The 24,626-nt window shown below is 45.0% G+C and overlaps 1 protein-coding gene across 6 annotated transcripts; it reads left to right on the plus strand.

The window, feature by feature from the left end:
• The first annotated feature begins 3,086 nt into the window (after positions 1-3,086).
• ZNF18 (zinc finger protein 18) lies at positions 3,087-23,858 on the plus strand. 6 transcript variants are annotated; one of them, XM_073797839.1, is made up of 7 exons: positions 3,087-3,101; positions 8,876-9,355; positions 10,588-10,774; positions 11,196-11,287; positions 17,157-17,241; positions 17,884-17,991; positions 22,244-23,858. In XM_073797839.1, exons 2-7 carry the CDS (start codon positions 8,969-8,971, stop codon positions 23,008-23,010), a joined length of 1,626 nt encoding a protein of 541 aa, XP_073653940.1. In that variant the 5' UTR covers positions 3,087-3,101; positions 8,876-8,968; the 3' UTR covers positions 23,011-23,858. The 6 variants fall into 6 exon arrangements, with proteins under 6 accessions (XP_073653940.1, XP_073653938.1, XP_019799769.1 ...); XM_073797837.1 differs by lacking the exon at positions 3,087-3,101 and adding an exon at positions 3,108-3,861 and having other exon boundaries at positions 4,423-9,355; XM_019944210.3 differs by lacking the exon at positions 3,087-3,101 and adding an exon at positions 3,108-3,861 and having other exon boundaries at positions 8,853-9,355.
• Positions 23,859-24,626: the final 768 nt, after the last annotated feature.

Raw genomic sequence — 24,626 nt, forward strand, 5'->3', positions numbered from 1 at the left:
GTAGGATGGATAAACAACAAGGTCCTGTATAGCACAGAGAACTAGATTCAATATCCTGTGATAAACCATAATGGAAAAGAATATGAAAAAGAATGTGTGTATATTTATAACTGAATCACTTTGCTGAACAGCAGAAATTAACACAACATTGTAAATCAACTATACTTAAATAAAATTAAAAAAAAAAAAAAGAATCATCTATAGAATTCAGAAGTTTTCCAGTCTGTACCTGAAGGCAGGAGCTCTTTTTCTGGCACAAACAAAAGACGGATCAATTATACAGAGAGTCTTGACGAGGTGAGATCCCAGCTTTTAGTAAACTTTAGGCTCTGTGGTTGATACCCTATCCAGAACATGAAGATAATTTTCAGTGATGCTTAAGGTCATACAATATCCTACCAGGTACTTTTTGGAATTTCTTAGTAGGCACATTTCTTCAAAAATCACTTAATTAACAGATGGTATTGAAAAAAGAAAATGTTTTGCCAATGATGTACTTTTTCCATTTGGAGGGTTTGTGAAGTTTCTTTTTTTATTTATGACAACCATTAAAACTAAGTGTTGAAAAAAAAAAAAAGTAAAGGTAGAACAAGACCTGAAAAATCTCTGTATAATTAGAGTATTAAATCAAGATTTGCTCACCTAATGAGGCCTGTTCCATCTCATTTTAAGTGGGAATTTTATTCAACAAATAAAATACATATTTTGAAATATTATTTTTTCATTCTTACCTCAGTCTTTGTTGACTTTTATATTCACATGTTTTACTATATAGACTATGTAGGCAAAATGATACATGTATATTATTTATTAATAAATACATATACAAATAGTGGCTCTCTAGCCTCAAAATAGTTTTACTGGTAAAGAGTGCTTGATCAAAAAGGTGTAGTGGGGACTTCCCTGGTGGCGCAGTGGTTGAGAGTCCGCCTGCCGATGCAGGGGACACGGGTTCGTGCCCCGGTCCGGGAAGATCCCACATGCCGCGGAGCGGCTGGGCCCGTGAGCTATGGCCGCTGAGCCTGCGCATCCGGAGCCTGTGCTCTGCAACGGGAGAGGCCATAGCAGTGAGAGGCCCATGTACCACAGGAAAAAAAAAAAAAAAAAAGGTGTAGCGACCACTGCCCTAAATCAGGGCTTCTCAAATGTGGCTGCACAGCAGACTCACACAGAAGGCATGTTAAGCCCAGATTTCTTGCCTTCTCCTCTAATTAGGTTCTCTGAGAAGTGGAGCCTGGAAATACAGTTTTTAAGCAAACTTCCAAAATGATACTTTTGGCACTGGTCTGAGGAGAAGCACTACAATACACAGTTAATAATAAATAATTGTCTCAACTCATACTTCAAGAGCCTAACAGACCTAGTTAGTGGCCAAAACTTTTATGGTTAGGAATGATGATCACATATCACAAGGAGAAAGGTGACAGTTTATAAAGAAATTATTAAACTGCCAAGTGTAACTTCCATATCAAGAACCATCTATCAGAATTAGAGTTTTCAACCTGAAGTCCGTGGGTTCCAAGGATGCACTTCAGGGCTCTGTGAACTCCCTGAATCTGCATGCAAAATTTTGTATATAGATACGTATGTGCACTTTCCTTGTGAAAAGATTTATAGCTTCCATCAGATTCACAGAGGGCTCCGTGGCCCAATTAAAGCTCTCAAATTACTGTTATCTTCCTTGGATGTTGATCAGCTAAAAACTTACATGCTGAAGATAAAAACTCATCATCTTCCCTTTCCAAACCAGCTCACCTCTTGAATTTCTTAGAAGCAAAACACCTTGGTGTTGGAAGTAACACCCTCTGCAAGTGTCTCTCTAAATGTTTCTGACAAATTTTTACCCATGTTCTGCTCAGGAACTCAAAAAAGAGCTTTGTTACACAAGTCACCTTCAGAAACTTCCAGCTGGGTTAAGCTGAAATAGTATTTTTCACTATTTTCGCCGTAGAGTGGGTCTTGCTCAGGTCCTGGGACCTAGAAAAACATGCTGAATGCCTTTCCCACTGGTCAGTTTTTCAGATATGTGAAGACATCATGACCCACCCATCCCCCGCTTCGCCCAAAGCTTTGTTTCTTCAGAGGAGATGTCTCCCATTCCTCCTAACCCTGCGCAGGGTACTTCACTATACTGACAATTCCTTTTTTAAATGCTCTACGGTTTGCCAATTGCCCATGATTGAACATTCATACGATACACACTTAACTCCAGTCTCTCAGATTTGGACCTTTGATACTTACTACTAACACAGCTTTGTCCCACAAGATGACTGTGTGGTCGAGTGCTGGATGGCCTGGAAATGGGCAAGACTGGAAGTTCTGAAACTGGTGAGGGCTTCACCCGTTATCCCAGTTAGAAATGACGGGGAAGGAGGTAGGGGTAGAGAGTGGACAGAGCGGAGGTGTAGACGAGATAGACAGGCGGTAAAATCATAGGACTTGGCCACTGTTGGCACGTGGGAAAGTGAAGAAGCGGAGGGAGGAGGCGAGGAAGACACCACGTTGAAGGGGTGAGGTGAGGGGGGCAGACAGGCGAGAGACAAGGTGGGAAGACAGGCTGGCGCCCCACTGAACTTCAACACTGAAAAGAGGGGAGGTGGAAGGAGAGCGCCCGGGAAATGCAGAGTAGGTGAGAGCTGGAGAAGCGGGACAGAGCAAGGTCGGGGCAAATCATATGCCCCTGGGAGGCCAAGTGAGGTGAGAACCCCAAGGAGACTCCGGGTAAGAACCTGGGATACGGCCCGAAAGCTTCAGCTCTGGGTGTGGGACTGGCAGAGGGGTCTGGGAAAGTCACGAAAACGACCTCTGCAGCCCTCGCAGTGCTTGGTCCAAGTGCCCGGCCCAGACCCGGGGCTCACTACACATCCAGGTGAGGACTGAGTGACCGCGCGGAACTCGAATGAATGACCCAACCGCCCGCTGCAGGCGACGCACAGTGGCCTCGGCGCCGCGGAGGCGCGGGCGGGGCGGAGCGACCCGGGCGGCCAATCGGAGCCCGCGCCTCCGCCCCGCCCCCGCCCCGCCCCGCCCCGCCAGCCCCAGAGGCGCGCGCAGCCTCCCGTCTCCCGGAAGTGCGCCCAGAGCCGGCGCCGCGGTTCGAGGTGAGCGCACGCGGGCTTGACAGGCCTGGCCGCGGCAGCCCGGGGTCTGGCCTGGCGCCTCCCGCGTCCGCGCCGGACTCGGCCGGAACTCCGGGAGCGGCGGTCGGGCCGGCGGACGCGCGCCCGAGTGCCCGGGAGCGCGCGCGGGGACGCGGCGAGTGCGGGGGAGGGGCGACGGGGCTGTGAGTGGACTCTGGGGTTGTGGAGACCCGGTACCCCGGACCGGGCCCTGCGTCCCTGAGCCTGTGGGCCCCTCCGGACTCTCCGGCCACGTCTCTGGACTGGGACCGAAAAGGGGCCCCTCCCTCCTGCCTTCCCCCAAAGGCTGGAAGTGAGCCTCGGGAAGAGGGAACCCGGATGGGCTGATGCCCGGAGTCTCTTTCCCGGCGCTGTCGGCGTCGTGGGCGGAGGGTGGAGAACGCAGTGGGCAGCACTGCCCAGCGCCTGGCAGGCCTGGATCCCCCCTGGCCTCCGGGGCGCTAAATGCCTGTAGCTTCTCCTCCCCTCCAGCCCTTTGTGACAGCTCCCAAATCCGCCCCCCAAATTCAAAGGTTTGCAGCTCTCCTCCCCAGAGCACAGGCTTAGAGCCTCCTGGGTTTGAATTTGGCCGCCGCAGTGAGCCTCAGAGGTTGCCGATCTGTACACTGTAATACTCACCTTGCTGGGTAATTGTGAGGATTAGAAACGACTTGAACTGAGCCTAATAAGGAGCTGATGCATAGTGTTAAAGAAAAAGTTACTCAGAGACTCGTTAAAAACGGTAAGGCAGACTATTCAGGGGGGCTACCGTGGGACTTTGTGGTATTGGAGCGAGAGATTGAATACAACAAGGGCAACTGGAAATTTATAGCCAAGGGGTGGGGTGGGCTCAGTGGGTGGAAAATTACTAAGAGGAAACATCTGGGTTAAGGGGGGACTCTAGCTAAGCCAACTTGACCGGTTTTGTTGAAGGCAGGCCACGGCCATAAGGAATTTGAGCAGATACCAAGGGATGTTGAATTTGATCAAATGTCAAGTCTTGCTGACTCCCTAAACTGGAGTCAGCAAGATTCTTGCTAAACTGGACTGGAAGTGACAAGGACAGAGTCCAAGGGCCAGTCCTAGTCAAAGAGATGACTCAGTCAACTTCAGCTTGACTGAAGTTTGATTAAGGAGACAGTCTTTGTCAATAGTAGGTGCTCTGCAAAGGGTTACTTGTATATGAATGTATAGTAAGTATCCTTACCTAGATGTTCATTTAAAAAATCATTCTAATTTGTTATAGCTTTAATAAGTATAGCAACTATACATTTGGGATATCTTTAAATTTTTTTCATAACAGGAGCAGATTCTCATGAAGTCATTGGGATATCAATCTATAAAGCATCTATCAAGTAATTTAATTATAAGCGAGGCATTACCCCTACCATTATGTGACAGTATAATTGCTGAAATTAGATTTAAATGTTTTATAATCTATAGTTTTCCCTGAAAGTCAGTTTCCCTGTTACCTAAACTGCTATCTTAATTCGGGAACTAAGTAAATGTGAATAATTCTACTGATAAGTCTCTTGCTATCTGACATCTTGCCACTTGTTATTTGAAACTCAGGATCCAAATAGATCTAGACAGTGAAGGATGTGTGTATATTTATTAAAAATTTTAACAGTTATTTAAAGCTTCTCATTTCTCTCTAAGCAGTGCTTTAGCTGTTTCCTACAAATTTTGATATGTTGTGTTTTCATTGTCATTCAATATGAAAATATATTTTAATTTCCTGTGTGGTTTGTTTTCTTTGGTCATAGGTTATTTACTATTGTTATTTAACAATTTCCATATATTGGGATAGTCTAGGTATCTTATTGTTATTGGTTTCTAGTTATTGATTTCTCTGTGGTCAGAGAATCTATACTTTAAGATTCCAGTGTTTTGAAACTTAATTATACACATGGTCTGTTTTGACGGATGCTTCGTATGCACTTGAAATGAATGTGTATTCTGCAGTTGTTGGTTTATATATATATTTATATATATATATAATTATTTTTTTTTTTTTGCTGTACGTGGTCACTGCTGTGGCCTCTCCCGTTGCAGAGCACAGGCTCGGGACACGCAGGCCCAGTGGCCACGGCCCACAGGCCCAGCCGCTCTGTGGCATGTGGGATCCTCCCAGACTGGGGCACGAACCCGTGTCCCCTGCATCGGCAGGTGGACTCCCAACCACTGCGCCACCAGGGAAGCCCCTGCAGTCGTTGGTTTAAATGTCAATTACATCAACTTGGGTGATAGTGTTGTTCAGATTTTCTATATCCTTACAGGTTTTTTTGGTCTATTTTTTCTATCAATTACTGAGAGAACAGTGTTAAAATCTCCAACTATGATTGAGGATTTGTCCCTTTAGACCTGATATTAGGTGCATACACATTTAGGTTGCTTTGTGTTCTAGATGATTTGACCCATTTATCATAATGAAATGCCCCTCTTTTTCTCTTTGTCATGAAGTCTCTTGGTCACATACTAATATAGCCATACCAGCTTTCATGTGCTTGCTGTTTGCATGGAATGTCTTTTTCCGACCATTTTATTTCCAAACTATCTGTCTTTATACATAAAATGTCTCTTGTAGACAGCATACCGTTGGCTCTTGCTTTTTTAAATTTGACAATCTCAACCTTATAATTCAAGTGTTTAGTCCATTTACATTTAATGTAATTATTGATATGGCTGGGTATTAATCTATCATATTGTCTTTTTTCCATTTGATCTTTCTGATTTTTATTCTTGATCCTTTCCTGTATATTATTGACTTTTTTTAGTGTTCGTCTATTGGCTTTTAGCTATACCTCTTTGTATAATATTTTTACAGCTAACAGTATGCATCCTTAAATTATCAACATTTAACTTATTGGAATGTACTTTAATATTGTACCACTTTATAATTCACATTTCTTATTTCCTGCCCCTCACTTAACACCTTTACATTTCCCATCTGTCACTTCACCTGACACTACTTCTTACTTCTAACTTTCTATTTCTGAATTAGCAGTTCATAAATGTAAAAACAACAGATTAATTCCATTTACCCTCTCCTTTGTGCTATTTTTATATCTTTTACTTCTAGTTGTCTTATGTTCTACTTATACTATTGTCTTCTTTGCCTTAACAGTCAGTTGCCTTTTAAGGAAGTTAGGAGAAATAAAAGCATAGTATCTTAAACTTATTCACCATGTATTTACCATTTCTGGAGATCTTCATTCCTTTCTGTATATATGAGTTTCCCTTAAACTGGAAGAATGTCCTTTAGCATTTCTTGTAGTACAAGTCATTGGTGAAAAATTCTCTTAGCTTATTTATCTGAAAAATGTCTTTAATTCTTTCTTTGAAAGGTGTTTTTGTTGGATGTGGAATTCTGGGTTGATGGTTCATTTTCTAGAATTTGCATTTGTTTCTTTTTATAATTTCTATTTCTCTATAGAAAGTCACTATCTCTTCTGTCATAAAGACTATATTGTTTTTAAGTCCTCAGGCCATCTGAAGTTGGTTTCTCTTTACTGCTTTCCCTTGATTTTGAGTCACATTTTCCTGTTTCTTTACATGTGTAGTAATTTTGGATTGCATCCTGGATATTGTGGATGGCACATTGTAGACCCTAAGGATTCTGTTACCTCCCTCTGAAGAGTGCTGATTTTTATTCTAGCAGGCAGTTCAATTACTGACTGATCAACTTGTGTTGGCTTGGTTTTAGGGCAGATCTTTGGAAAGCCCAAGGTGTTTCCCAAATTCCTTTTTTTTTGGCCATGCTGTGTGGCTTGCGGGATCTTAGCTCCGGGATCAGGGGTTGAACCTGGGCCCTTGGCAGTGAAAGCATGGAGTCCTAACCACTGGACTGCCAGGGAATTCCCCAAATTCTTCTAACTGGATCAGAATAGAGCAGTAGACTGGACCTCTTCTGTGGATCTTGTTGAAGCTTGGCTTTAAGTTTTTTAGGGCAGGTTTAGAGTAGGTCTTTCTCTAGAGCATGGTCCTTACTCCTAACATGTGGCCTTTCTGGTATCTCAGGATGCCTTGAGTGTTAATAAGGTCTCTCTCCTCTCAGGGTCAGAAACGCAAATGTCTCTCATCACTGACTGGCCTTTTGTATCCCTCTTTTGCTCCTTTAACCTGGTAGCAACTGCTCTCTGTTGAACCTTGCATAGTTTCACCCTACTGAGTGCAGCCCAGCCCTTGGCCAGAACTCACAGGGGGCCCCCCCGCACAGACTTCCGCCTCCACCCCATAGCTCCCTCCTCCCTGCTGCCGTGTTCTTCCGATCCCAGCCACTTCGGTAGCTCCAAATGCTGATCTCTGCCTCCTCAGTTTAGTGAGACCTCTGGTCTCTGCTTAAGCTCCAGCCTTCTGCACTGGGATTAGGAAATCCTCCCCCGGCAGACAGCTGGGATGATCGTGGCCCTCCTCACAAGCTTTTCTTCTCTCAGGGATTCCATTCTCACCTTTCCGGTTGGCCAGTGCTTGAAAACAGTGGCCTCTTAGGTTTTCTCCAGTTTTGTCATTGTTTACAGTAGGTGGGCTGCCATGACCGGAAATAGAATTCCTGAATTATTGAGAACATATGTTGCTGTAGCACTCTGGGTGCTGCGTGAATATATGAATGAAATATATGGGTCTCTGCGTAAACAAAAAGTACAGTTAGTGAGGTCCACATGAGAAACATAATATTAGATCGATCCTTTTTACCTTACTCCTTCCTTTTTTGTACCCTTGAAAAAAAATGCTTTCTTTTTTTGTTTGTTTTATTTTTAAATGATGTTGTGATATAGGGTGGCTTGTTTGGGTGAAGTGGTGGGGGTGAAGACGTTGCTCTTACACCTCAAGGAAAAAGCAGCCATCAAAAGCTACAGTGTTGTACTGATCTCTGATTACGCCAGACACCCAAGTGATTGATTGTTGTGGTTCATTTTATGGAGAAATGATGACCTCTAGCTCCTTCATAATATTTAAAGATAGACCCAATAATCTAATATTAGGATTACATGCAAGAAAGCTAGCTAGAAATAGTGCATGCTCGTTTAAAAATATCTTAATATTAACTTTGCCATTTAATAGTTCTCTTTTCACTGTCTTAGTTGCTGCCTTCTGAATTTTGATACCACTCGCCATAAAAGAGTGATTACTTGCTTCAAGTCTGTAGGAATGTTGTTGAGGTAGTCAGTATTTATTCTAAACCTTCTTTCAGTCCAGTGTTGAAAATTTCAGTGTGACAGGTTTTTCATAAATTCCCAGTTTTCAACATGGCATTCAAAAGAGGTCACTTAGAAATTTCATTGCACCTTTTGGGGAAGAGTTCTCTTCAACCTCATATTTATTTTGGAAGCATCTGATCATTTCAGCCTTAGCCTTCATTCCTAGGGCTTCAAGGTCTTTGTTCAGCTTTATTTTTTGGTCTGCAGACACATGGATGCAGACATTGGAGTGTTTTGCAGAAGAGCTGTTTACTTGGAAACCCACAGTGAGAACGCTTAATGTGGTGCGTTTCATTTTTCTACTTGGTCTGGCCTTTTGAAGACCAAGAGAGAACGTTGTAAAAATGGTCAGGGTGATGATGACAGTCTAGATATGGTAGTAATGGTTTGCTCTGTGGCTTCAAGTTTACCATCTTTCAAAATAGATTAGTGTGTCCATTGATTTCAGAAGATGCACGGTTGCCTCCGAGGCTTCTCAGGCAGGGCGTGTGAATTTGTCCTTTCTGAAAGTGCGTCCCTCTCATCCGCATAGCATCACTGTCACTCCCCCTCCAGTGTCCCTGTGAGAGGCTCTGTGAAGACCTGGTTCTCCCAGGGACAACTCCATCCCAGAAGCACATCACCTAAAAGGACTTGCCAAGCCAGACGATGCCCGTGGAGCTGGGGCAGGCTCCAGTCCTGCCGCCGCCACTGGCCAAGCCCAAGGAGTCCGTGTTCTCTGGACCAGATGACACCCCTCGAGGGGAGCCCTCCAGCTCTGAGATTGCACGCCAGCTTTTCAGGCAGTTTCCTTACCAGGTGATGTCCGGGCCCCACGAAACCCTGAGACAACTTCGGAAGCTCTGTTCCCAGTGGCTGCAGCCAGAGGTTCACACCAAGGAGCAGATCCTAGAGATCCTGACGTTGGAGCAGTTCCTGACCATCCTGCCCGGGGAGATCCAGATGTGGGTGCGGAAGCAGTGTCCAGGCAGCGGGGAGGAAGCAGTGACCCTTGTGGAGAGCTTGAGGGGGGACCCCCAGAAGCTGTGGCAGTGGGTGAGCAGAGAGTTTTGTGATCTCTGACTGAAGCACAGGGCTCCTCTGGGGTCTTAGCAGGGGTGTTGTCTGTTTTTCTGGCACCAAATATGTAGGCTTTTCCACACCAACAACCAATTCGCTGACACTGTCTGGCTTGGCTCAGACCCCAGAGGATAAGGGCTAGTCCCATAAGACTGACCCCATTTCATACCCCATCACAAGCTGCAGGGGCCACCCGTACTTATGACCCACTGGCTACAAATTTGAAGGTTCCCACAACCCCCTCCTCGGGTTTGATCGTTCGCTACAGTGACTCATAGATCTCAAGGAAACACTTTACTCGTATTTTCCGGTTTGTTTTAAAGGGTATGATTGAGAAACAGCCAAATGGAGGAGATGGGGGTGGCACAGGGCATCTGCTCCCTCATCTGGGCACGCCATCCTCCTGGCACTTGTATGTATTCACCAGCTCAGAAGCTCCCTGAACCCCACAGGTTAGGAGTTATTATGGAGGTTTCATTACTTAGGCATGATTGCTTCATCATTGGCCGTTGGTGATTGAAAATCTCCAGCCCCTCTCCCTTCCCCGGAGGTTGAGGGGTGGCGCTGGAAGTTCCAACCCTCTGATCACCTGATTAGTTCCTCTGGGACCGGCCACCATCCTGAAGCCGTCTAGGGCCCAATAGTCACCTCGTCAGCATCAACTCAGGGATGGTTGAAAGGGGCTCCTTCTGAATAGGAGGAGTTGCTCCCGGCACTCCTGTCCTTCAGGAGATTCCAGGGGTTTTAGGAGCACTTGCCAGGAACCTGGGACAAAGCCCAGTTGCACGTTTCTTGTTATACTATCTCAGTGTGTCCCCATGCCTCACCTGATTCTAAGACTCCGACTCCCTGAGATTCTCCACACTTTTTATCCATTAGGGATTGAAGCTAAATCTCCCATCCCATTCCATCTTTAGAATGTTTGAGAAGCTGTTCCAAAGATGCCTGCCTTTTAATTGGTGGAGACTGTCCAGTAGAAACACAACATCAGTGGCCTGTCGGAAGGGCTCACAGGCCATGGCTTCTGGCCTCTCTCAGGACGTTTCCTTCCCTGGTTCCTGCTGGACCAGAAGTAAATGCTCGCTTTTTTCTTTCCCTGCCCCATGTCCCTAAGGACTGCCTTACGATGTGTTCTAGAAGGTTAGCTTTGTATCTTTCAGAAATCCTTACTCTGGATCTTTCAGTAATTAGTACCATGTGGTCTCTAGATCAGCATCCAAGTTCTGGGACAGGAAGTCTTATCACAGAAGGCGGAGCCTGAAAGCTGCCCACTGGGGGAAGCGGAGGCCCATGTTGAAGTGCCTCAGGAGCTGGGGCTTCAGAACTCAGCCTGCCGGTCTGGGGAGCCACTGAGCCACATCGTGAAAGAGGAGTCCGACTCGGAACAAGGACTAGGTGAGGGGCAGGTGGTGTGTGTGGTGCCGTCTTGGAGAAATTGTGGGATTGTGGTCAGTAGGCCTAAGAGTGAATTGAAATGATGTGCCACTTAGATTGGGGTGTCTCTGGGAAGTTCGGAAGCAGGGTAGACATACAGGAATCACTCTGATTTGGAGATTCAAAGGCTGCAATTTAAACCACTTATGACAGGGCCAGGCCTTTCGGATTTGGGTTCTGGGGAGGGAGGTGGGATGAGACACGGGTGAGGCAGCTGGGAAGGTAGGGGGAGTTGGAGTGGGTTAGGGAGGTAAGCACAAGTCTGAGATCACAGATGGCGGAACAGGCGTTGGTTCTAACGTGTGGAGGTTTGCACCTGTGCCCTCTGGCTAGCGGGTGACAGGACATCGGGATTCTTTAATCTTCCTGTCTCCGCCTTCAGCCCTGGCTGCCTCCCCACTTCCTGCCCGACCCGAGGAAAGGCTCATCAGAGACCAAGACTTTGGAGCCTCCCTTCTCCACACAGCACCTCAGGTGAGCGGGGTTCCCCTGCTTCTCGTACCCCAGAACCTCGCTCCGAGGGTCTGTCAACAGTCCGTGGATTGAAAAGGGAAGCGTTCTCAGAATCGGAGGAGAGAGGAAGGCCTAGCAAGGATGACAGCCATACATGTGGAATGAAACTCGAGTTTCAATATTTCTTTAAAGGCAGAATGTTTCCTAATTGTCATCTTTAATAATAGAATCTGGGCCCTCGAAGAAGTTGCTGTGATGAAGCAATCTTGTCTCCCTTTTTTATTACCTTTGGGTTATGCTGAGAAAAGACTGTTATTTCATTTCCTAGTCTAGGCCTCCACGTTGGGGTCGGTTTGTGATCTCGAATGTTATATCTAACGTGGGGACAGGTTATCCTCTCCCCCACTCACTTGTGGAGGTGTGACTGACAAACTATAGGGTGCACTTATTTAAAGTGTACAATTCGATCAGTTCTTGGACATGGTATATACAGATGTGAAGCCAGAACTGCAGTCAAGATAGTAAACATATCTGTCGCCCCCAAAGGCTTCCTTCTGTAATACCCTCCCTGCTGCTCTTCTACTCTCCCCCAGTCCTGAGGCAACTACTGTTCTGCTTCCTGTCACCATACAGTACTTTGCATTTTCTGGAATTTTACACAAAATGGAACCATGCCACATGTACTTCTTTGTTCTTCATGCCACATGTCTTTGTTCTTCTGCATATCATGTATTTTTCTTGCTTGCTTTTAATAGTTTCTCTCTGATTTAAAAAATTTTGACTATGATGAGCCTTGGGGTCATTTTCTTCATGTTCCTTGTTCTTGGGGTTCACTGAAGTTCTTGGATCTGCTGGATTATAGCTTTCATCAGATTTAGAAAAATTCTGGCCGTTATGTCAACTGCTTTTTCTGTCTCCCTGCCTTCTCTGCTTCTTTGGGAACTGTGAGAATAGCACGCATGTGGGACATGTATAATCTTAACATGTGTATATATACATTAGATCTCTTCAAGTTGACCCACAGCTGACTGATGCTCTGTTCTCTCTCTCTTTTTAATCTCTGTGTTTTATTTTGTGTAGTTTCTAGTTTTATGTCTTCAAGCTCATTAATCTTTTCTTCTGCAGTGTTTTATCTGCTTTTAATCCCATCCAGTGTATTTTGCATCTCAGATGTTTTTCATCTCTAGAAGTTTGAATTTGGGCTTTATCATATCTTTCATGTCTGTACTTAATGTGTTCAATCTTTCCTCCAGCTCCTTGAACATATGGAATATGTTTATAATATCTGTATTAATGTCCTTGTCTGCTAATTTATCACCTGTGTCAGTTCTGAGTCAGTTTTGATGGATGGTTTGATCTCCTCATTATGAGATGTTTTTTCCTACTTCCTTGTATGCCCAGTAATCTTTGGTTGCATGTCAGGCATGGTGATTTTTACATTGTTGGGGGCTGCATATTTTTGCATTCCTATAAATGTTGTTGAGCTCTGCTCTGGGATGCAGTTAAGTTACTTGGATACAGTTTGTTACATGGCACCAGTGAAGCCTTTAGTCTAGGGCTAATCTTCCTCCTGTACTGAGGTGATACTATACCTTATGCTTCTTGATGGACAACGTTTTCCACTCTGGCTGCTGGAAATATGAAGTGTTTCCAGCACTCTGGGGACTGTGCCTTCTGCTTCTTTCGGGGGGGGGGGGTCTTTCCTTGACTTGCGGGGGACCCTCTGCAGATCTCCAGAGCTCTCTCTGTGTGCAGCTCCCCTGCTGACAACTCTGTAACCCTCTTGGCCTCCCCAGACCCTGAGCTCCTTCTGCTGCTCTGGAGGCCCTCTCCAGGTGGTAAGTTTGGGCAACTGTAGGGCACACGGGGATCTCTGTTCTGCTCTTCCTAAAGTATATCGTCTGCAAATCATTGTTTCATATATCTTGTCCCCGTTTTTGGTTGTTTCAGCAGGGAGGTAAATCCATTCCCTGTTACTCCATCTTGGCTGTAAACACAAGTCTCAAGAACAGGTTTATCTTGATTATGTGGTGAACAACTCTGAAAAGTTGCATTTGATAAAAATCAACGTTTTCTGAAGAACCTAGGGGCAGGACAGGAATAAAGACGCAGATGTAGAGAATGGACTTGAGGACACGGAAAGGGGGAAGGGTAAGCTGTGACAAAGCGAGAGAGTGGCATGGACATATATACACTACCAAACGTAAAATAGATAGCTAGTGGGAAGCAGCTGCATAGCACAGGGAGATCAGCTCGGTGCTTTGTGACCACCTAGAGGGGTGGGATAGGGAGGGTGGGAGGGAGGGAGACACAAGAGGGAAGAGATATGGGAACATATGTATATGTATAACTGATTCACTTGGTTATAAAGCAGAAACTAACACACCATTGTAAAGCAATTATACTCCAATAAAGATGTAAAAAACAAACACACAAAAATAGATAGCTAGTGGGAAGCAGCCGCATAGCACAGGGAGATCAGCTCGGTGATTTGTGACCACCTAGAGGGGTGGGATAGGGAGGGTGGGAGGGAGGGAGACGCAAGAGGGAGGAGATATGGGAACATATGTATACGTATAGCTGATTCACTTTGTTATACAGCAGAAACTAACACACCACTGTAAAGCAATTATACTCCAATAAAGATGTTAAAAAAAATCAACTTTTTCAGGCACCTGTAGATCTTAATCAGAGCATTGTTTCAAACCTTTGGGGAGCTCTTCTTGGGACTTTCCTCGTGGGGTACTTGAGAGTGAAGGTGAGGACACAGGGAAGCCGCTGCAGATGTGTCTGAGCCTCAGCTTTCCAGGCTCAAAAGATTTAGAAACCAGAGTCCGAGCTTTGCAGTTTACCCCGGGCAGAGGGTGGGGAGGGGGCAGGGAAGGGATACAGCTTTTCAGTGACTCAAGGGTGCCCATCTTCCTGCTTTTAAGTACGCAGAAACCAAACTGTTAGGCAGGAGGCTCCTTGGTGAAAAAGATTTGGGTATTCTGCCAAATATCTCAGGTCGACTTGGAGGATTATTATTGCTTCTATAGTAAATACAGAGTATCCCTATGAAAAGCATATACAATTTATTAACATATTTTAACTAGCGGAGTTGAACATTAGCTCTACATTACGTGAGGACATTAACCATGACTTGTTCTGGGTAGCTTGCAGTCAGTATTCCAAATGCTAACCAGCAGCACCATATAAATGTATGTATATAAATATATGTAATGTATAAATTACCTATATATAGCGGATAACTGATTAACAGCTACTCACCCCAAACAAACAAAAATCATCCCTACCCGATCCCAATATCCCTCTCCCAAACTAACAACTATTTGCATCAGAAGGACCTCGATGTTTAATGGAGTCTTTTGTAACTAACTGAAGGGAATGTTTAAATACAGCATAAAGAATCATGTCCTCTGATCTGTTCCCTAAATTAGGAACCTCGAGAACAATGGCAGGGTATGAGGTCCACAGTGGTAGATGCCGTGACTGAGTCAGAGACAGTCTCACAGACTTGGGGTTGCACTGGCGCTGGTTCCTGTGTCTTCAAACCTTGGGAAGGGAACACAGCACAGATGCCTGTGTGCCAGTCAGTTGTGGCAGTGTCCCACAAACCCACAAGATGGTGCTGTTTCCACATGAAACTGAGATGATTTCCCCATCAGATCTCATACTTCCATCCTTCCAGAATAGGAATTTGGACTTTTTTCTCCTCTTATAAAAATGACAGAAAATGAAGATGGCTGCAGTTGGTGTCTTGCCTCTTAAGTAAGGGGCTTCGTATGCATCCCTAGCTCCTGGGCAGTTCCTTGAGTAAATGTGTGGCTTTAATCTGGAGGCACGCCTTTCAGAGACTCCTGAAGCCTCTTTCCTGGGCTTTGAAAGGGCTGATGGTGGCCCTTGGGGGATTTGGTGGCTGTATTCCTTTCTGCCTTGTACTGTGCTGGGTGGCTACTCTCTTGGTGCCCACGGACGAGGCCTGTATCCGGCGAGCCAGGCCTCCAGGCAGATGTTACCACGCTTGGCAGCCCGTCCTTTTCTCTGCCAGTGCCGACGTGAGGGTCTGTGTGTTTTGACCAGGAAGACCGAGGACTCCTGTATTCAGCAGTGTTTGCTCAAGCTGGTTATTTCCAGTAGGCTGTTAAGGTAGCTTCCTTCACAGAAGATTAACAAAGTAAGTTGCTAAAAATTCCTACTTTAAATTTTTAAAAATTAAAATCCATATTTAAAATGTGGTTATAGTTAATAAACATATAGAGTTCACTTTTCACCTTTTCACTTTTTTCACCCTAAGAAATTTAATTCCTCCTTTTCTTTTCTTCTTTTAAAGCTTAGTATCTGCTAGTTAAAGAATTTTTGGCGTCTCCATTCTCTTTCAGCCATTTCCAGTCCCCTTAATGTACTGGGGGCAGAGTTAATGTAGAATGGGGAATGGCCTCCCTGGGTAGTGGGTTGGGTGTGATGGAGGGTGACTTCTCTTCTCATTCTTCTTCTCCTCACTTCTGCCGCCTGTGGCCTGGCTGGCCGTTCATGACAATAATAGATGGTTATCAACTTTGGGGTTTCCGAGAGTGTGCAGGATCCCTGAATTCTCCCTGTGAACCTTGGGAGCCCGATAACCCATAGGCTGCATGTGGTAGTGATAATGAGAATACAGACCGCCTACCAAGCACGTGTTTGCTAAGGGCTTTGTTTCACCCAGACAACTTCTATTGAGTGCCTGCTCCAGCCTGGGCACGGTCTTGGGAACTGAGAGAGAACAGTGGAGGATCCTTTTCTCATGGTGCGAATGTGCTACAGAGGCAACTGTTCATTAAATACGTTCGTGAGTGTGTGTGTGTGTGTGTGTGTGTATACATATATATATATAAATATTTAATAAACTGTGGTGAATGCTATGAATGAAAAGTAGTGGGTGCTTTGAAAGTAGCTCACACTTGGTTACTTCTGTTAAACCTCCAGACAGTGTTTTGAGTCTAGTACTATCATTAGGTGAGGACTGAGGCCCAGAAAAGTTTAGTAACTTCCTCTAGATCACGCAGCTGGAAATGGCAGACCTGGGACATGAATCCCAGTGCGTCTGACGCCAGTGACTGCACTGTTCATCACTCTGCTGTACAAACTGAGTGTCTAACAGTCAGCCTCCTGGTGGGGAGACTGCCATTTGATTCACAAAAGTTGACCCCAGCTCCATGGCCTTCCCAGCGTTGAGTCTCCAGGCTCAGTTCCATAGGATTAGAAGGGCATGTTTTGGGCGTACTCAAGGGACAGCTTCCCTAGGGAACCCCTCCATTTCCCACTCACTGGAGGAAAACTGATCTGTTGTTGGACCTAAACTCAGAACCGTCGGGAGATTCGAAGTGTGTGTGGCTGCAGCATTTCTGCTCCGAGGCCACAGTCTGTCTCACAGTGAGACTCACAACTCGCCTGATGTCATTCTTTACCCTTCCCACCCCTTCACTGATTTGCACTTGCTTTTCCAACGAATACATTTTAAAATTTCTTTCCTTTCCCTCTTGAGTTTCCAGACTTTAATGAAATATGGGGAATATCGGGCCCCTGCTGCTCAAAGACCTCTCTGATAAGCACTGAGAGAGTTAAGCAAAAGGCAAGTGGAGAAAGGGCTCCTGCCTTCTCTTTCTTCTCCACTCGCAAAAACAGGCAACTTAAAAGAAAATACGGAACTTAAAACCTAAATGTTTTCTAACCACGGCAAGAAACACTGAGGCAGACCCTGTCGATTTCCCATTGAAGCTCCTCCCATGCTTTCTCAGACCATCTGATGGCCAGGATCCTGAGGCCCATTCCTTTCTTCTCAGCCTCCCACAGGCAGGGAAGGAGGGTTCAGAAGCCTTCCCTGGACTCACAGCATTGTGTTTTTCTCTAGGAGCAGTGGAGGCACCTGGATTCCACTCAGAAGGAGCAATACTGGGATCTCATGCTGGAGACTTATGGGAAGATGGTCTCAGGAGGTACGGGCATGGGTCAGCCTGATGGAAGGAGACATCTTCCGTGTGCTTTAGAGACAGCCGCACTGCTTGATGTTCTCTGGGTGAAGGAAATCCTTAGAGACATGGCTGGGAACTGCGGAGCTGGAGGTGGTTGAGCTACAGTGACAGCTCCCTGTACTGGACGTGTTCTGTGCGCCTGGCACTGTTGTGGCTCCTCATGTACAGTAACTCCCCTCATCTGTGAAACGGGTGATGGAATTCCCATTTTAAGGTGGTGAAAGTGAGCATCAGATCAAGTCATTTGCTCACGGTTACGTAGCTCGTAGGTGCTGAGTTACGACGGGGCTCAGCGGTGGCCGACCACACATGGCCTTTTCTACTAACCACAGTCCCAGCCAACCACGCGTGGGGTCCCAGTCACGACCCTTGCACCAGCCTGCCAGGTGGTCTGACTCCTCCCTCTCAGAATCTTCTTTTTGTGGCCTTCACCACATATCCTGGGTTTCTCGTGAGTACTGGTGTCTTAGACGCTCCGCACATCCTCAGCGGTCTCCAGAGCTTCCCTAGTTCCCTTTGCACTCAGGGCCCTCCTTCGAGCAACACGGCTTGGTCCCTAGTGCTCCCCATTCATCCAGGCCCACAGATTATCTCTCTCTGTACCAGGCATTTCCAATCCCAAGCATGACCTGACTGATCCAGCCGGGTTTGGGGCAGAGCTGACAGGACCACACCTACACATCAGTGAGAAGATCCCAAGATCCACCTGCATAGGTGAGTGATCCTCTACTGGTCCAGAGCCATTGCTGACCTCCAGTCATTATATTGGAGGTGGTGGGGCAATATCCGTACTTGGTTTCTATTACATTGGTTCTAACCGGCCGTGATCTGGTCAGTCCAGTTTGAGTACCAAGGTGGGTCTCGTCTCTGACTATTGGGCTGTTGACACATATTTAACCATGGAAGAAAGACCCCGCATCCGATCTGTTGCCTCACTCTTGCCTGTTTTGACAGCTTTCTTTCTTAGAATTAGGGTTAGTACAGTTGAGACCAAAACAGATATGGGTTGAATTCTATTATTAAAAAAAGATTATCTAACAGGCCACTATTATCCTTCCTAACAAGAAGGTTCAAAGTAACTAGACTTTTCTTACTCTGGTTATGGTGAATGGTAACTGACCCACCCTCAACAAAATAAACAAGACAAACAGAAAAATATGGTCTAGCTGATCTCCATGCATCTAAGTCTCATTAAACAGAAGCAACATCAAATACTTCATATAAATCACATTATTTTAAGACTGGTACGAAGAAATATGAACTTGTTCTGCTGTAAAACAGTAATTACCCTTTGCATTCTACATTCTTTAAAAACATTGCAGTTATGTAAAATCAACTGTCAAACATTCCTGCACACACACACACACACACACACACACTCTCTCTCTCTCTCTCTCTCTCTCTCTCTCTCTCTCTCTCTCTCTCTCTCTCCCTCAAATCTACAAAAGATCCCAGAACCATGGAGGAATAAAAGGACCAAGGATGGGAACTCTATGACAGGCCATTCTTTCTCCCCAGTAAGATCTGATTAATTGTTTCCTTCGCTAATGTATCAATACCACAGAGAGAGCAAGCATCACATGAGACATACGGTTTTAATTTTAAGCAATATATTTACCATAATACTACTTCACAAGGATTCCTTTGGAGCAGTATTTTTTAAACTGCATTTTGTGACCAGTTAGCAGGTTGTGAAAATATTTTATAGGGTTGCAACCAGCATTTTAAAAAATGAAATGATAATACCGAATAGAAAATATCAAAATATATTTCGATATAAAAGTATTTCTTATCGTGGGTAGCAGACAAAAAAAAAAGTTTGAAAATGCTGCTTTAGAGGTTGTTGCAGTAGGATTTTTGTTTTAATAGATTTTATTTTTTAGAGCAGTTTCAGGTTCACAGCAAAATTGAGAGGAAGGTACAGGGATTGCCCCTGTACTCCCATGCGGTAGGATTTTATTTGTGATACCTTGCTCACTCTATCTCCATATGGCAACATTCTATTTTTTTTCTTTCCCGTCATCTCACCTGCTGACATGGTCCCATTAGATCTTACCTTGAACCAGACTGTGGAGAGTGTATAAAGCCAGCCTGCCTTGATAAGGGAAAGAGATGCCATTGTAGGTTCTTGAGAGAGGATTTGTGGGGAGAGAGGCTGAGGAAGCAGCCACGTGCAGGACAGCCCGGGAGGGTCCCCTTGGAGGAGGGGAACCCTGTGGGCAGCCGACGCAGGAGTCCAGGTGTGCAGGGACGAGACAGTGATACCAAGACAGGAAAGGACTAGTCCGGTCTCAAAGGTACAAGAGTGAGCAGTCTGCCAAATCTGGACTCAGAGCAGGGGGCGATGTCCCAGGAGAGGGTAGATACGCTATTTTGTTTGACCATATGGAAGAACAGCTCACTGTTAAAGAAGGTCAGCAGGTGAGTAAGCCTCAAAAAGCCTCATACTCATACCTCTAATCAAATTCCCAAAGGATTAAAATTATATTTATATATATATATATATATATATATATATATATATATATATATACACAGTTGACCCATGTATAGCAAAGGTTTGAACTGTGCAGGAACACTTATGCTCAGATGTTTTTCAATAAATTTGTACACGATCCGCATTTGGTTGAATCCACTGATGCAGAACCTGGATGCTGAGGGCTGACTATAAAGTTACACTCGGAAGTTGACTGCACCAGGGTGGGTGCCCCAAACCCCTCGTTGTTCAAGGGTCAACTATGTTTGGAAAAATGGTTCTTAAGTAGTTATCAGGAAAAATACTGCAAGAACAGTAAAAAGGTTTGAAAGAAGAATGTTTCATCAATGTTGGGTCTGTAAATATTAAGAATATATCATTTTAAAAGGGTAAACTCATTACCACAGTGGGATACTGATATAACAATAGATGCACAGGCCAATGGAACAGAAGACAGAGCCTGGGAACAGAGGCTGGTCTATAAAGGACTTTAATATGTGATGAAGGAAGAAGCAGAACAAATCCACGGGATGAGCAAAATAAGGAAAAAGACTGGGAAGAGGAATTAGCTTAAATTTTATGTATGTCATATACCAAAATAAGTTGGAAACAGATGAAAAAGACATAAAATATGAAAATAAAATAATAATAGAGAAGAAAACGGGTAAATGTTTGACTCATGTCAAGCTGGGGAAGCTTTTTATAAGTATAAAAGCAACGGAAAAGAATCATTAAAAGATTAATAGATTTGACTGTATTTAAAAAGAAAGAGACTACAACTCCTATACATAAAAATAACCCCAAACAAAATTAAAGTAATAACTAAACGGTGAAAAACTCTTTTCACGAACATGACAGATAAGTGATTATTTTTCTTAATATAGAAGGAGTTAATGCAAGCTGATAAGAAAAAAAGTGACTTTCCCAGTAAAAAAAAAAAGTGGACAGCAGTCTTGGAGTATGAAAAATAACTCATAAGTGTGAAAAACTTTAATAACTAAAGAATTAAAATTTATACCAATGAGAAGCCATTTTTCACCAGCCTTAATGGCAGATACTTGAGACACAGTCAGTGCTTAGGTATTGAACACTCGCCTCCTCTCTGCCCAGCCTCTCAGACCCGAGGATGGATGGCAGAGTCGTTGCGGAAATCGATTTGCCAGTAGGTGTCAACAGCCTTAATACCATTCATGCCCACTGACACAGTAATTCTACTTTGAGGAACCTCCTTTAAGATATTGATCAGAAATGTGGGCAGAATTTATGAAGAAAAAGGCTTATCACATATTATTTATAGTAGCAAAATATAACAAACAACTTAATTCCCATAGTAGGAGAACTCTTAAATAAATTATGTTTCCTCTTATGTGTTTATTATGACGTCTCCACAGTGGGCCATTATTCAGCTCTTTAAAATGATATTTATAAAGGCTTCTTTAAAGAAAAGAGAAAGTACCTTTGTCATCTGAGAGGAACATGTTATAAGGCTCTGAATTACCAAGTTCAGGTCTGGTTCTCTAGCAGATTCCGGTCTCTAGCTGATAATTTGAAAGACACTGATATAGGAAAGAGAAAGGCAAGCAGCTTCTTTAGATCTACAGGAATAAAGTAATTTATAAAAGTTGAAGATAAATTCTACCACTAAAATAAAAATCTTTACTACATGCATCATTAAGTAGTAATAAGCAAAAACCCAAGTTATGATGAGAAAAACAAACTTTAACTGTTACGTGACATAATGAAGCACAAGTGAATGCTGGATTCAAGCACAGACTGAGGGGTTCGCTTTTACACAGCAGTCTCACTGTGCATCACAACCACAGTAAAATGACACGTGGTTGCATTTCATGAATTTTGGGGTGACTTGTGAAAGGGAGAATCCATGTGGAATTGATAAGTACCACCATCTACAATTTAAAGGCTACAAAGCCAGAAATAGAACTGTTTATACAGTATGATATCGGTTGTGTCAGAAAAAAGCACATACATACATATGTACATACATACATATGTATAAATTAGATAAGACTGGAAGGAAATGTATACTCATAGTTGTTGCCTCTGGGTGGTATAATTGAGGTTGATTTGGTTTTCTTGTGTATGCTTTTCAAATTGTTTTTAGTGATCATATTTATCTTTTATATATAATTAGATAAAAACCAATACGTTTTTAGAGTAGTACTCTCATATACTAGACTTGTTTTTCCTGGGCTTAAGAAACTTGCTGCCTCTTTGTGGGGGTGGCCACTATGGCCTCTGGGAGCCATCCTCTGCTGTCAGTTGTTCTCCTTGGTTCCAGAGCTGAGTCACAGCCTGGACACACGTGAAGTGAGTGCCAGGTGCTCAGGCTGGACAGTGTTTTTCTTCACTCACCGATGCCCTCTTGGTAAAAAGAATTAATGTTTTGTGATGACCCTCTCTCTGACACATGAGTTGCAAAGCAGGGCAGACCACTGATTGAGCTGCTCCATATCTTCTTTTTCCTCTCAGGGGACAGACAGGAGAATGACAAAGAGAACTTAAACTTGGAGAACTACAGGGACCAGGACCCTCAAGCCTCAGGAGAGCCTCCTCAGACTTTCTTGAGTGGCCTCTTCAGCAAGGATGAGCCGAGATGCTTTGGAGAAGGAGAGAATCTCCCCGAGGCCCAGGAGAACCTTCATGGTGAGGGGACAGGGGCGCAGCCCTCTCCCCGAGAGAGGAATTCCGGGACACAGCTGGGTCAGCATCTGCCACCTCTTCCCGGAGAGCCGTCCATGCCATGGCTGGAGGGGAAGAGAGAGGCCTCCCCACGACGGCAGCCGAGAGCCCCCATGGCCCAGAGACTCCCTACCTGCAGGGAGTGTGGGAAAGCCTTCTACCGGAATTCCCAGCTGGATTTTCACCAAAGAACTCACACTGGAGAGACGTACTTTCAGTGCCCCACCTGCAAAAAAGCCTTTCTGCGGAGTTCAAACTTCGTGAAGCATCAGCGAATCCACACAGGCGAGAAGCCCTGCAAGTGTGATACGTGTGGGAAGGGCTTTAGCGACTTCTCGGGGCTGCGCCACCACGAGAAAATCCACACGGGGGAGAAGCCCTATAAGTGCCCCATCTGTGAGAAGAGTTTTATTCAGAGATCCAACTTTAATAGGCATCAGAGGGTTCACACAGGAGAGAAACCGTATAAGTGCTCCCGCTGTGGGAAAAGTTTCAGCTGGAGCTCAAGCCTTGCCAAACATCAAAGATCCCATTTGGGAAAGAAGCCCTTTCAATAGCCAAGCTCTGTGAGCCCATGTCTGTCTCCTGGTCCATTTAAAAATACTTGGCGGGCTTCCCTGGTTGCGCAGTGGTTAACAATCCGCCTGCCAATGCAGAGGACACGGGTTCAAGCCCTGGTCTGGGAAGATTCCACATGCCGCGGAGCAACTAAGCCCGTGCGCCACAACTACTGAGCCTGCATTCTAGAGCCCGCGTGCCACAACTACTGAAGCCTGTGCACCTAGAGCCCGTGCGCCGCAACAAGAGAAGCCACCACAATGAGAAGCTCGTGCACCACAATGCAGAGTAGCCCCCGCTTGCCACAACTAGAGAAAGCATGCGTGCAGCAACAAAGACCCAACGTGGCCAAAAATAAATAAATTTATTTAAAAAAATAAAAAACAAACTTGGCTCCATCCGTAGAAATTGCATCTCTTAGAAAATATCCCTGTTGTCTCATTTTTTCATGGATTGGAGAGGAGAGACTGGGACATGGTTTTAGACGCGGAGGATATCTTGGCCTCGGGATCAGATTTCACGCAGGTTGACTTTCTTGCTTCTGCATCAGGAGGAAGAAAAGTCTTCACCTTTCAGCTCATCTCTTCTCTTGGACCCCTTGGGGAAAATGTGTCACTTGGAGGTCCCATTTTAGGAGTGGTCTCTGGGAAGGGTTTAACTGGATTAGCCGCAGCTGCTGCTGGGAAGAACCTCACATCTGCCCTTTAGAACTGTGGTCCTAGAGCAGGTCTTCTGTTCCAGAGGGGGGAGCGTAGAGGCCAGTTAGCTCAGTGTGGTCTTTGTCATAAAGGTGCAAAGCTAACTCCAAGCTTCCCTTGTTTTCAATAAACTTGGTGGTCACTCCCTGTCTTGTCTGTGTCTGCAGCGTCCACTGTGTGCTGACTGGAACTCACAGACCCTAAGTGGTGGTTGAGCTCCTAGATCAGCTCGTACAAACCCACCAAGTTTACCAGCCAGCAGAACAGTGATGGGAACTTGCTAGCCTGGTGCCCCGGTGAGAGCTTGGCCAGTGCAGGGCACTCTGGTGTCCTCTTTCCGTGCCCACCTCCCACTTGCTCTGGGGCCTCAAGTTGCCCCTCTTTCTCCTGGCGTCCCCCTTAGGCCATCCATCATTTTTGCCAAAGTGTCCTGGCCTCTAAAATAATCTTCCTTCTCTCATTTTGTCTGTACGTGTTAGGAAGAAATCAATAGTATTGATCCAATTTATAGTGTATCTAGAGGTTTATTAACACACATATCTAACCTGACCACTTGTCTCCAAAACTGACGTGACCCAGAGTGTCCTGCTCTCGTACCGCGACACCACTTTCCTTCCATCTTGGTCGTCCTCTGCCTGCTCTCGCTGTACTGTTCCCAGTGAGGATCAGGAAGCGTGATGCTGAGGAGGAGGACAGAGCTATCTCCATGGGAACAGATGAACTGTAGGCAAGAAACTGCAAGTTGTTGGCAAACAATGGGAAGTACATTGCTGGCTGATGTGAGGAGAGACAGCACTTAGGTTGGAATCCCTGGATTCCAGAGGAATTTGTTAACTCTTATAGCATGAAGATGAGGAATAAGGCCCTTCTTTGGGGGATGTGGGAACCACAAGGCAGAAAGCAGGAAAATCATGGTG

The sequence above is a fragment of the Tursiops truncatus genome, chromosome 20 (genome assembly GCF_011762595.2).
Source record: "Tursiops truncatus isolate mTurTru1 chromosome 20, mTurTru1.mat.Y, whole genome shotgun sequence".
Classification (NCBI taxonomy): Eukaryota; Metazoa; Chordata; class Mammalia; order Artiodactyla; family Delphinidae; genus Tursiops; species Tursiops truncatus.

Bases quoted from the DNA above. Each gene is read 5' to 3' on its own strand.
- ZNF18 (XM_073797839.1), top strand. From the start codon at position 8,969: ATGCCCGTGGAGCTGGGGCAGGCTCCAGTCCTGCCGCCGCCACTGGCC. The intron at 10,775-11,195 runs GTGAGGGGCAGG...CTCCGCCTTCAG, and splicing joins CGACTCGGAACAAGGACTAG to CCCTGGCTGCCTCCCCACTT. The intron at 17,992-22,243 runs GTGAGTGATCCT...TTTTCCTCTCAG, and splicing joins CCCAAGATCCACCTGCATAG to GGGACAGACAGGAGAATGAC.